Source organism: Callithrix jacchus, chromosome 15 (assembly GCF_049354715.1).
Source record: "Callithrix jacchus isolate 240 chromosome 15, calJac240_pri, whole genome shotgun sequence".
In the NCBI taxonomy this organism is placed as follows: domain Eukaryota; kingdom Metazoa; phylum Chordata; class Mammalia; order Primates; family Cebidae; genus Callithrix; species Callithrix jacchus.
Window position 1 is genome coordinate 38,138,788 of NC_133516.1, and position 14,784 is coordinate 38,153,571.

The window sequence follows — 14,784 nt, forward strand, 5'->3', positions numbered from 1 at the left end:
ATTTCCCAATTTTTCAGATGAGGACACTGGAGGTCCCAGAGAGATTAAATAATGTACCCAAGGTCACAGAGCTATTCAGGGGCAGATCTGGAATGCAGAGCTCACACCCTCACCCCATGAGATCCTATGTGCAGACTGGACATTCTACTCATGGAAATGGGAAGAGCAAAAGAAGGAAGAGGTGGTAAAATAAGATGTGAGAAGGAAGCAGAGAAGTGGTCAATGTAGAAAACTCCTAAGGTGAAAAGGAAGAAAATGGACAGAACCCTTGTTGGGGAGCTTAAAGGTACAGCAGTGATTAAAAAGAGTCACCATGGGAAATGCACTGTGAGTCAGTACACACAAGTAACTGCCCTGCAGCTCTGGAGTCAGACATACCTGGGTTCGAATCCTAGCTCTGAGATTTCCGAGCTGTGTGACTTTGGGCAAAGTGCTTTCCCTCTCTGTGCCTAAGTTTCTTCATCTAGAAGACAGGATCATAGTGGTACACACCACATTCGGAGATGCCAGGATGAACAAGTGACCGATGCAGAAGCACTTAGAATGGGGGCACATGACGGCCCACTAGGTCAAATCCAGCCAGCCGATTTTGTGTGGTCTGCAAGCTAAAAATGGGTTTTACCTTTTTCAACAGTTGGGGGGAATACTTTTAAAAAATGAATATTTTGTGACACATGGAAATGATATGAAATTCAAATTTCATTGTCCATAAATATAGTTGACAGTGGAACACAGCCATGCCCGGTCTCATGGTCTCTGGCTGCTTTTGCATGGCGATGGCAGGGCTATGGAGTTGCAGCCAAGACCACACATGGCACACTCATGGCTTTGTACCTCTGGTCACACACTGCAAATGGCAGCGAGGTTGCTCTAACTTGGCCACACTTTGAGTGTCATGCATATCACCTATCTGTGTGGAGAGATATTTTTAAAGATGAAAGACACAAAGTATCATTATGGATCAGCATTTACAGATGAACATTTGGAAGAGATTTTGATGACAGAGAATACTAACTTTGATTCCCAACAAAGTGACATGTTATCCCGCCAAAAGAAATCCACTCTCTTCTCCTTAGTAGAGATGTATTACAAAACTTATACTCATTATATTTTGAATTTCTTTAATAAAAAGAATCTATGAACAGTTGTTTTCTTTCTTGTTATATAAACATCTATATCTGGATTATGCCCACAGATTTTGGCCCACAAAACCTAAAACTCTACTATCTGTACACTGCACAGTTTTCTAGTAAGCCCTAATTTGGGACAGCGGTGGGCACATGGTCATCAGCACAGGAGAGGAAATGCTAGCCTCTCCTTTGCCAACATCCTTTGAGAAAGGCCCAGGTTCCTTCTTATTTATCTCAGTCTTGTTGAACAGTGACTATATATGCCCATTAAGCTCCGGGTAAGTAAGCACTTGGCAAAACATAGTTGCTAAACACAGTAAGGAAAAGAAAAGCCTCATGGTGGTTCTAGGCTATCTGCCTTCTTCTTTCCAGGCCGATTCATCATTTTTGGCATGAGGTTTTCCAGGCTTCGTGTTAACTACCTCAATCAGTGGTGGTCGCTCCACCTGTTTAGAAAATGGCTCATCCTATAGTCCAAGAGAAGTCAGGCTGCAGCAAAACTGTCCCCGGATACATTCTGTGCGCTCTAAGGCTACACGGGCTCTGAGAGGAAAAGGGGCTATGAGCAATAAGCACAGCAAACATTCTTTCTCTTGGGGTGTGACAACTAGCTTGGGCCCTGGCCTATTGAAGGCTCCGAGAAAGCCTTCAGTGAAGAAACTTATTAATTCTGTTTAATCTAGCTTTGCTCAAGTTTATTTGAACACTGTATGCCAGTATGCCTACTTTTTAAAATAGTAGCCAGGTTGGGAAGCTTACGCCTGTAATCTCAGCACCTTGGGAGTTGAGGTGGGAGGATCACCTGAATCCAGGAGTTGGGGATCAGCCTAGGCAACATAGCAAGACACCATCTCTATGTGCCCCATCCTCACACGCAAATAGCCCCACATGGTGGCATGAACCTATAGTCCTAGCTACGTGGGAGGCTGTGGTGGGAGATCTCACATGAACCCACAAATCTAAGACTGCAGAGAGCCGTGATCACACCATTGCACTCCAGTGTGGGTAACAGAGGACCCTATCTCAAAAAATGATTGTCTCTTAATATCCAACATCATCAGTGCACTGAGGAACACCTTAGAAAACTATTGCTACAGTGGAGGAAGTAACTGGCCAAGAGTCACATGTTTGCAGTTCACGTACTAGTTCCTGTGTCTTATCTGCATAGCTCTGGACAAACCTCTCTTTCTTACTCTATAAAATAGGCATGCTGTCACCTGCCTGCCATCCTCATAGAGCTGATGGGAGATCAGATGAAAATTGGGGATATGGGGCATTTTCTCTAAACCGGCAAGGGTGCTATGTGAGTGAGACAAATGCGGAAGAAATGGCAGCGTCAGCCCTTGGAACTTTAAGGTGTTTTCCCCAAAATGAGTGGACTAGGCAGAGAGCCGCTGTGCTGAAGGCCCCTCAGTGTTTGTTCCCCCTACAGAGGGGGAAATACCAGAGTCCATCCTTCTCTGATCCCAGTCCCTGCTGTGGAAATGCAACCCGGCTACATAAAGCTCCTGCAGGCTTCGGCGGGTAGGTGTCCCTTGCCTCGAGTCAGTCACACAAGGAAATGGCTCAACAGATTGGCCTTCATCAACATGTTGGTACATTCATAATTTTTAAAAATAATATGTAAAAATTCATCTGGTGCATTGCAGCTGGCACCCTCACACATTGTCACCTGCTTATCTGACATATCAGATTTCCCAGTGTCCCAAGCCTGTTGTGTAAGGAGGGACAAAAATTGTTCTTTGGCTCTAGACTTCCTCATTCTCCCTTTCTCATTCCACATTCCGTGAGAGGGAAGGACAATTCTTTATAGTGGCCAATTGTACTGAGCCCGAATTATGTTTTGGATCAGCTGGGGGGAAATACTGTTAGCCCTGCAAGCCCTTCCTCCCTGAGAAGAAAACGGGCTGGCCATGAGTTTCCCAGTGTGTCACCTGCCTTCAGACAAAGTCGAGCAGAAAGGTCTTTTTGATAACTTGATTTTTATCATGCTCCCAAGCTAGTGCCCCAGCACCAGGGGAGACAAGTACAAAAAAATAAAAATAAAACCACAAACCCAACACAAAACAACAGCAGCCACAGTCCCACACACTGAATCTGTTTACAATCCAATGCCGTGAGCCAATGGGGAGACTCCCTTGTTAATCACAGAGGGGTTTTGTTGTTGTTGCTGTTTTGTAGAGGGATTTGTACAGAAACTCCTTTCAAATAACACAGCAACTTCAGAGATCAAGGTGCCCAGAAAAAGGAACAAAGGCTGGGGGATCAGCAGGGTTGCTAATTCCATCACACGCTGACTCAGGGCAATCACAGGCACCCCTCTGACACCTGAACAGGGAACAACGAAGCCTCGTGCCACCACCAAGAACAAAACCCCTGGGCAGCAGTGTACCCTTCCCAGTCCCTGAAGCCCAGGGGCTCTAGTGTGCATGGCTACTCCAGCCTGCCCCGACCTCCCTGCTGCCCAATCGAGAGCATATCTCAAAATTATGAACAAATGTAAAAGACAGTCATGTAATACTGAGTAAGTGATAACACCACCAAAAACAGCCTTAGCTACCTGTAAAGGCTGAATCCATCAGGTAAGAGTGGTGGAACCAGTAATGTGAACTTGGTCTGTGAGGCTCCAGAGCCTGGGTACTGCCCAAACACTGCACCAAAGATTATGAAAAGTCAGATTCCCATCTCCATCATCAAGTAGATATTTACAAGACCATCTGCATAGAAAAAAATGCAAGGTACTGAAAGGTTAAAAATGATGCTTTCTCTGAATGAGGATTTTAAGAATTTTTTCCCCTGATATCCTTTTTAAACTTTCTAAGTTTTCTAAAATGAACATTAAAGTAATACAAGAAGCTCAGGTTTCCAGTGAAAGCAATCTGCGATTATTATTTCAGGGCCTCATCCTATGTTTTGCCTCTGATGGACAAAGATGCAATGTACAGTGAGGAGTCTTTCCCCATATATGAGAGTTTGCCTTTTTATTCTGGAGCTAATAGGTTTAACAGAAAAATCTTCTCTCAAAGAGATTATAACAATATTTCTTCTTCAAACTTCCAGGGGCTCTGTTCCACCAGTCTACATATACACAGTGACTAAGGAACTAAGGAAATGTTTAGGGATTGGCAGATTCTAAAGCTACCCTTGCCTTTCAACCACCCACACAAACCTAAAAGAAGGGACCTGATTTATTAAGGTGCACAGCAATGTGGCATAGAGTGGAGTTGCAAATGCTGACCCCTTAGGCTGAAAGAAATGGCAAGGAGTCTCCCTAGAAAGCCTCAGCATCTCAGTGATTTTGTCACCATGTAAACAGCCCTGTGAGCTGTAAGGTAGGTGTGAACCTGTGTTTACAAGTGCAAGAGCTGCTTCAGAGAGATGGGCTCCTGACATCCCAATCTTATTCCACTCAAGATCCAACACACGAGCAGCTTAGATCCTGCGCTGGCACAGTGGAAGTTCTCAGTTACTGTGTGCTGTTGTCCTCAGCATTTACATCATATTTCCCAGAAAACAAAGCTAGACGCATGTATATTCCCAGAATACATTCCCATCTCAAAGTCTCTGACAAACACGTTCATTGAGAAGGTACAATGAGGGATGCAGTACCAGTTTCATAAGAACACCAGGTGGCCATCAGGTGGTGGACTAGCTATTTTCCTGCAGGGATCATGTGACTCTGGAGAAGGAATATATGGAGGAGGTCTGAGGATAGAGTTAAAGTACGTCTTGGTACAGCTAGTAACCTGCAGCCAACGGATGCTCTAACAGCAGAAAGGAATATAGCCATTTGATTGATACACTCAGTGGCAGCCTCAGTATGTGCTCTGATTTTAGATGTTGTTTTGGTTTTTCCCTTTGGCTGGGGCTGTGGAGATGACCAGAAAGAGATGGGGCTGGAGTTGCTTTCCCTGAACCAACAAGATAATTCTGACCCAGAGCATTAAGTTGCCCACCAATTGTATAGCTCCCCAAAGAGGCCTCTGAGAAATACCTACTCTCAGTCTACAAGTCTCAAAATGAAACCTTTGAACTTCTCAAGCCCACATTTACGTATCCTAGAGGAATACCTTATGGCCTCCCTGAAAGTGCCATTGTGGCCATTTGCAAATGTTATTAATAATTCTTTTAGAAGCTTTGGTTCTGCCTCCAACATTAAATGGTACCCTGCAACCTTTAGTGGTTGCATTGTTTAAAAACCCTTTCTTTCTCTTCCTTTTCTTTTTCTTTCTTTCAAGATGGGGTTTTGCTCTTGTCGTCCAGGCTAGAGTGCAATGGTGTGATCTTGGCTCACTCCAACCTCTGCCTCCCAGGTTCAAGCAATTCTCTTGTCTCAGCTACCTGAGTAGCTGGGATTACAGGCATGCACCACCACACCAGACTAATTTTTTTGCATTTTTAGTAGAGACAGGGTTTCGCCACGTTGACCAGGCTGGTCTTGAACTCCTGACCTCAAGTGAGCTGCCTGCTTCGGCCTCCCAAAGTGCAGGGATTGCAGGCGTGAGCCACCGCGCCCAGCCTTTCTTTCCATCTTTCTGATAACTTCAGTGATCAGATATAACATTGTGATGTCCGAGGTGTAAGACCATCGATGGGCAGGATTGTCACATAAGATCACGCCTGTCTCTCTGGCACTTGCTAATAGTGACAGTGCTAACTGGCACAGGCACCTCTCTCCCTTCTCTCACCCATGGTAGACTTTTGGGCTGGCTGGTTTTCCTGATGTTCACTGAGCTTATTATTGTTATTGTTATTATTATTTTAGCATTCAGCTTTTCATATCCCTCCCACCCATCGGTATCTGTGTCTCAGATTAATTTTCACCAGATGTGAGTGTCTGGACTTCTCCACGATTTGTTATTTTCCCACCATGTCCCTAACCTTCTTCAGGCCATTTGTGTGATTTCTCTGACCTCGCTAGTGTTTCCAACACCTTCCAAATTAGTGTCATCTGTGACTTTCCTTCACATGCTCTTTTCTCCCCTTTACAGATCATTAATAAAGAGGTTAAACAAGACCAGACCAACAGCATACTCTAAAGCAAATGACAAAGCGTTGGGAGAGCCAGCGTGCTCCCTGTGCGCCAGCCCTGGCACAGGAAGGATCTAATGTAATGCAACAACACTCTGCTAGATGCCTCCCGCCTCTGGCCTATGGTCATTTATCACCACTGTTTGTTTATGATTTCTTGGCCAGATTTCAGGTCCTGAAAATGTGGTCATATCTAAGCCAACATGCATTGCTTTGCCAGGTAACACTTACGAGCTTCAGAAAAACCCACAAGAACTTGCTATCCAATCTGCGTAAAAGCTTCTATTTCACACCCCAAGTCCATCACCCTTGAGAGCAAAAAGAGGTAGACTGAGACTTTATTATTCTTTGCTCTCTTCCAATTCATTAGCTACAATTAATTATTTGTTAAATATTCACTGACTTTCATGTTATTCTTTAGATTTTTCTTTTAGCTGAAAGAAACCCTCTGCTACAAACATGGACTAATTCAGTCTCCAACAATCAAATGTTCCTTTGCTATATCCAAGTGTTATAAAAATCAAAGATAACTGAAGAGGGTATGTTTATAGGGTAAACATACTTTATAAGGCCTGCTAGAAAATGTGTACCTGGCTTGGGTGTAGCTATGGCCATAGGAATAGATTTCCTTTCTTCTGCTTTTTCTTTTACCTCCCAAATTCACCAACCCCAGTATCAACCACTTTCTTCTCTTTACAGATACAGTACACTCTCCTGAGCCCAGAAGTAACAATAATAGTGATATACTTATATTCTACCTAGGGCTGAATAGTCACCAAGCACCAGGCATGGCTTGGCATCTTACTGAGCTCATCACATCCTTGGGGGTGTCACAACTTTCCTCAAAGGAGAAAATGGAGGGGAGAGATGGAAGGTAACTTACCCAAGGTCAACCAAACCTAGGCCTATCTGAATCCAGAGACCACACTGTTAGTCGCCCCACCACAATGTTATCCAGTCTTCCATAGATAAGGGTCTTCTTAACTTTTTCTGAGTCACTGGCCCCTCTCTCTGCTGAGGAACACAGACACTGTTTGCGGGGATGTGCATACATCCACATTGAAGTCTGTTACCCTATCAGGGGATTTGCAGAGCCTCCAGGGTTTATGGATGCCTGCTTGAGAATCTGTGTACTACTTTAAACTCCTCCAGGATATGAATCACACTTTGTTCACTTCCTTGACCCCAGTACTGAGATGTATATCCAGTACACCTCCAGTACTAAGATGAAGAAATATTTTTGAATGAATTACTAATTGCAAAGACTGTGAATAGGATATTCAAGGTGAAGCTCTAACAGTAGCTTTGTAAGCCTGAATAGAAGACATAAATATACAGACATCTTCCAGAGGAGTAGAGGAGCAAAATAAAAGGAGGAAGTGGGGACAGAGATAAAGCAAAAACATCTTACTTTGCCCAGGAATTTGATTTTGCAATTGGAAGTAGGCAGAGACATTGTCATGGGGGTTCTAAAACATCTCATAGCTACTTCTGGTTAGTTCTCATATTAACTCCTGAAAAGAGATTACTGAAAGCTTCTTCTGCAGAAAAATAATATACTTAGAATTTCAAGATGGGAAGCCAATTATCAAGAGCAATCAAAATCTCATACTGCACCCCTTAACCCACAGAATTCTTGATCCCTAGAGATCTCAGGGAGGACTGCAAGAGCCAATGGCAACTTCCTCCTCTCACTAGGTCCCTTTCAACCTTCTACAACTCCTGGGTTTTTGTTTTTTCCACAGATCGCTGCTCCTTACAAGTCTCCATATTCTATAACTACTGATTTTACTTTGCAATCTCCTTTTCTTTAAGAGTTAGAGGAGCCACTCACTCTTGAAGTTAGACTTCAGCCATGCTTTAAACTTATCAGCCTGCACATTACTGCCATAAGAGGACAGAGATTCCCCTGCTGATATGCAGGAAAATGGAAAAGTGCCTAGGTCAAAAGCCTGCCTTTCCCTTGGCCAGACCGACTGGACATCTGGGAAAAGCAGAACTCCAAGTTCCTTCTCAGTGCCCCCACCACCCCCAACAATGGCCAGCTTTGACACCCAAGGCAGAAATCTGGAGGCATTCTCAAGTCTGTCCTTTATCTTACCTCCTCATCCAAGTCCTTCTGGCTTCATTTCCTAGTCTTATCTCCAATTTATCCACTTGTCTGCATCTCCACTACTGCTGCCCTTGGGTCAGCACCATCAATTCTCTCACAGATCATGGAACTGCCTCTTCCTGCCACGACAATTCATCCTCTACACAGCAGTCAGGGTTGTTCTACAACATAAATCAAATCATGTCATGTCCCTGTTTAAAGTCCTCCAACATCTGCTCATTTTCCTTAGGCTAAAATCTAAACTCTCTACCTTGTCCTAAAAGGCCCTACATTTTCTGGCCCCTTCCGTCTTCTTCATCCTCATCTCTGTTTTGTGCTCTACCCAGAGTTATGGTCTTCAAGCTTCTTCATCCCATAAGCTCCTTCCTACATCCAGCTTTTGCATGCCTGCCTGAGACCATCTCCCAAATGTACACCTCGGCATGGGTACCTCCAGACTTGTAAGACTTGGCATACTAAGCACCTTTTAAGACGTGGCTTTAAACTTACTTCCTTGGAGAGATGCTTGCTGAACATCCTTGCTTAAGTAGGTTCCTCATGTTAATCTCAGTATCTTTCTGGTTTCCATCAAAGCAATGACCAAAATGTACAAGGCTTCTATTGAGGTATTTAATTATTTATGTTCTGTCCCTTGACTAGATGGCAAGATCCACAGGGCAGCAACCATGGCAATCTTTTTTTTTTTTTGAGACAGAGTTTTGGCCGGGCACAGTGGCTCACACCTATAATCCCAGCACTTTGGGAGGCTGAGGCGGCTGGATCACAAGGTCAAGAGATCGAGACCATCCTGGTCAACATGGTGAAATCCTGTCTCTACTAAAAAATACAAAAATTAGCTGGGCATGGTGGCGTGCGCCTGCAGTCTCAGCTACTCGGGAGGCTGAGGCAGGAGAATTGCTTGAACCCAGGAGGCGGAGGTTGTGGTGAGCCAAGATTGTGCTATTGCACTCCAGCCTGGGTAACAAGAGTGAAACTCTGTCTCAAAAAAGCAAGCAAGCAAGCACGGAAGGAAGGAAGAAAAGAAGGAAGGAAGGAAAGGAGGGAGGGAGGGAGGGAAAAGAAAAGAAAATAAAGAAAGAAAAGAAAAGAAAGAGAAAGAGAAAGAAAAGGAAAGAAAGAAAGAAGGAAGGAAGGAAGGAAGGAAAGAGAGAGAGAGAGAGAGAAAGAAAGAAGAAAGAAAGAAAGAAAGAAAGAAAGAAAGAAAGAAAGAAAGAAAGAAAGAAAGAAAGAAAGAAAGAGTTTTGCTCTTGTTGCCCAAGCTGGGGTGCAATGGTGCAATCTTGGCTCATTGCAACCTCTGTCTCTTGGGATCAAGTGATTCTCCTGTCTCAGTATCCTGAGTAGCTGGGATTACATGCATGTGCCACCATACCCAGCTAATTTTTTGAATTTTTAGTAGAAACGGGGTTTCACTGTGTTAGCCAGGCTGGTTTCAAACTCCTGACCTCAGGTGACCCACCTGCCTCAGCCTCCCAGTGTTGGGATTACAGGCATGAGCCACCATGTCCAGCCAACCATGGCAATCTTATTCATTATTGGTTTTCTAACATCTAATCAAGGACTTAACCATTTGGTGAAAGAATAGACAAATAAGTTAATAATAAATGAATAAATGAAAGTCTTAGTAGCCAATGGCACAAGAAAGAGATATATCAGATCCTCAGTTATACAAATTCTGAATTACATTAAAAGCACCAGTAGGTACCCCTGTACAGGAAGTGTAAAAGAAAACCTGCACTTTGCATAGAAACCTCCACTTTGTATAGAAATTCTGCTTTGTATAGAGCTCAGAACTCTTTCCCTCACTTTTTTTGGCAGTCATTAAATTTCTCTAGTCCCCAGACAAGCACAGGCTGAGTGTCCAGACCCTGTCTGCTAAAAGAAGGCAGGACAGACATGAATTTCCTAGCCAAAGTAAAACATCTCCTGCATCCTTCTTTCATTCTTCCAGAGGAGAGGCATGGCAGGGAGTTCTACTGGGCCTTCCAGCACTGCTTATATTTGTAAAACATCCCCTTCTCATGTATAAATGTTCTGGGATTCAGTTTTTACTCACCATAACATTGTCCATGTGCTGGTGGCATACGGCTACAATTCTTCATTTTGAACAGACTGCATCTACCAGCATCACAGCCCCGTGCCAAAACTTGTTAATGCCACATCTGTATTTTTATGAATTGGGTCCTAAAAATTTGCATATGTTTTCAATCAAAAAAGACTAATCCCTTTCTAGTGGTTTAAGAAATAAAAACTTGTGTTCTCTGCTCAATTATAAGAGTTCACAGTAAAAGCTCAAACATTCAAATGTCAAGGCAGATGTGGCACTAAATCTCACAAGGTGCCTCGATTTGCTCGTCCATTGCCTACTTCATTGATGTTCACAAACACGAATGTCTCTGGGCCTGGGGTGGGGGCATTCAAGGAAAGCACCTTCATTCCATGCAAATGAAGAAGTATTTGCCGATACAAATGATACCTACATCAAGTGGATTTCCCTGAAGGAAAGTTATGGAGAATTAAGTGGCTGCTTTTCACACATTTTGCAAGGCAAGATAGATAGGAAATACAGTTAGGGCTCAAGAGCACATTTTCACAATTGAAAGTATATGTGCATTTGGGGTTTGGGGGTTTGGTGGTGAGAGGCATGGTTGAAAATACATTGCCAGAGATGCCTATGAGGGCAACAGCTTGCTGGAAATGTGATCCCATGGGGTCTCTAGAAGAAACCCAGAACAATGAGGCCGGTCACAGGTAAATCTTAGACATAAGGAAACAAGAGTGTGGATGGTCCAACAGGGAGGGGGAGTATAGAGAGAATTTGGAAGCAGAATATAGGAATATATGGTGGGTGCAAGCAGCATAGACTACATAATTAGTGGCACTTGGGGCAAACGAACATGAAAATTTCAAGACTGTGACAGCAGAGTTTTAACCTAAGAGTGGAGCCCTTCTCAGTGTAGGGCCTGTGGCCTGCACAAGCCACACGCCGATAAAACCAGGCCTAGGTGTGAGGTTTAAGAGGGGAAAGGCTAGCTCTAGGGGCTGTCAAAACTCTTTTGTAAAGTAAACTTTCCCTGGTCCACTGTGTGCTCGGAAAATATCACTCTTGAATGATCATAGTGAGACAAATAAATCATGTCTGGACTTCGTCTCCAGAAGCGGCAAAAAAGGGAGGAGCTGATGGGGCTGTTATGCTAATTCCAATTTGTTGTAATTTTTAGAGAGACTTTTTCTAAATTATGATTCATTTCAGCACCAGAACTCCAGATTCAACTCAGAGCCTTCTGATGCTATTATGAGCATATTACTGATGCCTAGTAAAATAACATCTTGTAATGTTTCTTTTATAGGGGCCATAAATCAAAACATTCAAAACAGTTAATTTTTAATGTGCCACTATTATCCATCCTTAGTTATAAATTTAATGTCTCCTAAGGCCTCATGGATTGCAATGCAACTCAAAACATGCAACAGCTGCTCAAAAACAGAAGGTTCCCCCAGTATCTCATTATTTAAATCCTTAAAGATAGGGTTTTAAAAGCCTGAGGGTATCTAAGCAAAGTTGTTTAAAGGAGTCATAAAGAAAGATAAGTAGTTTTCCTCTGAAGCATATGAAATTCATTACAGCATACTAAAGAAGGATTATATATTGACTAAATTTCTAAAAACATTTATTTTCTGGGGTGCATGGTGTTTGGGGAAATAAAGAAATAAAGGGGATAAATAGGGCTTAACACAATTGTCTGCATTTGCCTTAAGCAAGGCAAGATTTTCTATCGGTCTTGGAGCCAATTCCATCGTGAGGATAACAACACTGTTTATATCTCAGGGTGTCATGAATCTTGTGAAAGGACAATAAAAAATCTTATTATTCCAGAGGACACACAAGTGCAGCCTAGCACCCTGATACTCACGATGGCAGAAGTAGCTTCACAGAAGAGCCCAAATAGGAGCTAAACTTTTCAAGACAACTCCCAAACTCTTAGAACTTTCCTTTACCTACCTACCCCATGCATGTTTGGGGCAGGCTTCACATATTTGCTTTTTAATGCCATAAAACCCTTCTCATTTCTTTTTACTTTAGGTCAATCTTCATGTTTATCAGCTTTTCTGTGTGAGTAAATATGACATTTCTCTTAATGTTTTCCCTAGATAGAGAATTGCTCCCATAGAACATGCAGAACTTCTCTGATTTCCCCACTTCCTCATACTAACAAGCTTTCCTATGGAATGATATTGCATCTGGAAGTGTTCATTCCAGTGCTGTTTTCCCCTTTACCAAGAAAATGGAGAAGAGATGAGATACTCCTGTATGAACATGAAGCAGGTTTTACTGGCAGCAAATGCATCCAGGAAGCATTACATCTTTACTGTGTAAAAGATGTTGTACCTGAAAACAACCATTCTGTGAACGTCCCCTTCAGTACGAAAAAAAAGCAAACTAACCCATTAGTGGCACCAACAACAGGTTCAACTAAGAAGTAAAACACAACAATGAAACTCACCCACAGGCAAAACTTCCAGTTCTAGGTAAAACTTCACCTGAAGCACCACTTGCCATGCTATGCGAAGAAGGCAAGACTTGGGGGAAAAACACACATGCTAAGTTATCCCAAAGAACTGTCCCACACCTGGTGATTCTTCAGCACTGTGACATTTCATGCTTGTCCCAGAATAAAGACTATACATTGAATACTTTCTGATCAGAAAAATTCACTATGGCACAGGATCTACTACATTCCTTGTTCAGAATAAAATGTCATATGTAATGTTGTCAGGTTTAATACCATATTCTATGTAACCATATGTATATTCAACTCCAGGGAGCTTGTGACTTGGTGTTAAACAGACTGCAGTACACAGGAGAGGTGCAATTCCCAGCAGCAAAAGTTGCTAGACTTCAGTGTTCCATTTATAACCACATGGTAATTACATGTGTCACTATTCAATCGTAATGCGGACAGGACATAAATAAAGGGTGAGCTCTTAATAACTAAAGATCAGCTTTTAAAAGTACAAAACCCTCTGATAAATACAATGCGTGCAAAGCCCCACAGAAGTATAATTTTTAAAAAAGAAACAGATAAAATGTCACTAATGAGACCTGCTAATAAGAATATTTCTATTCTAATTCATTTAAAGAGTTAGTTACCCATTCACCATTACTATGCCTTGATCCTTGTGTTTTCTTCAGAACTGCCATAGAAGAGATGGCACAATCCATTAAACAGGCTTCTTAGAGATGAGAGTTTCAGCTCCATGAAGATAGATAGTTTTATTTTCCTTATTCCTTGCCAAACATTTGACACAACCAGAAGGACGTGAGAGTCACACCACACTGGCATATCTGGTAAAAGCAAGCAGTCGGCTGAAAACCACGACTGGAGAATTGTGACAATTTCTGAGTCCACAGTCATACCTTAAAAAGTGTGTATAAATCCTAGTAAGGGCATAGTTTACATCTCAAATAACATAGAAACATTTGAATCGTGCTAAACCCAGCCCCAACAAGGCAGAGCAGTAATGTGATCATGGGGTGGGGAGGTGAGGTAGGATGGAGGGGGCTTTTGGGAAGGGTCGGGGCACACGGACATTCTGCGCTCACAGAACACAGTAGCAAACACAGGGCACAATCCACAAACATCAGCGAGCACAATTGAGCACGCACACAATACAATACTAGAATGCAATTTTTTAAGAAAAATGATATAAAAGATGGTTTCTCACCCCTCAAAACAAAACTGGAACTTTGGTTTACAGGCCCGGCTATGCCCATATGCCCTCCTCGTCATCCTGCGGCCGGCCCGAGGTGGGGAGGTGCACAGAGAGGAGGGGAGCACCAGAATGAAAGAAGAGAAGGTTAGTTACACCGAGATGCACTGGAAAGGCACACTAATCTTCACTTTGTATTTTAATCTTAAAGACTGAGGGAAAAAAATCCCCAGTAACTTAAGTTCCACATCACTGACTTGTCAAATACATAACCAAGTTTTGTATCTATGGCAACCCACACACAAAAACATTCCACCCACCTAGCTCTGACTCTGTGTCAAGATTGGATTAGAAGATTAAAATTAGTCTACATTAGCAGATGATTATTTTTTTGGAAGGCATGCAATCTGAATTGCATATGCCTAAGGAGTAGATTAAACCTTTTAAGTAAGCAGAGAAGTAATTATAGTAATCAAATACCCTTAATTTCTCTTAAGCTTAAAGTATCAATAAAGGCTGAAGAAGAATTAAAAAACACACACAACTCCATCTACTTGGGTGGAACAAATTTTTCAGCATGCGATAATTCATATTGGTTATTCCACAAAGGCTCAAACATGCTGCAATCTTCTTAGTTGACAGATTCTATTTTGCTCTCAGCATGAAAGAGGATGCACTTGCGATGGAATGATTAGACAGTTGCATGGAATGATTATACATTTGCAATCAAACAAGTTTCAAAGAAAAGAGAGGTAAACTTTCAATTCAGTAGAATGCTTGTAGAAAGAACGTTTTGCT

The 14,784-nt window shown here is 42.5% G+C and overlaps 1 protein-coding gene across 50 annotated transcripts in view; it reads right to left on the bottom strand.

The window, feature by feature from the left end:
* The window catches only part of ERC2 (ELKS/RAB6-interacting/CAST family member 2), a 973,896-nt gene that overhangs the window by 165,978 nt on the left and 793,134 nt on the right, over nucleotides 1–14,784 (bottom strand). For 18 of the 50 annotated variants that reach the window (XR_013527394.1, XR_013527393.1, XR_013527389.1 and 15 more), the window contains one exon: nucleotides 14,002–14,067. The exons of 26 other annotated variants lie outside the window; for them this stretch is intronic. Coding sequence is in view for 5 of the 24 variants with exons in the window: in XM_078351227.1 (XP_078207353.1) it covers nucleotides 14,041–14,067 (27 nt within the window). In the remaining 19 variants the exon portion in view is untranslated. Of the gene's footprint in view, nucleotides 1–13,426; nucleotides 13,694–14,001; nucleotides 14,068–14,784 lie in introns of all 50 variants that reach the window. 6 more of the 50 variants (XR_013527390.1, XR_013527387.1, XR_013527384.1 and 3 more) reach the window with 3 other exon arrangements.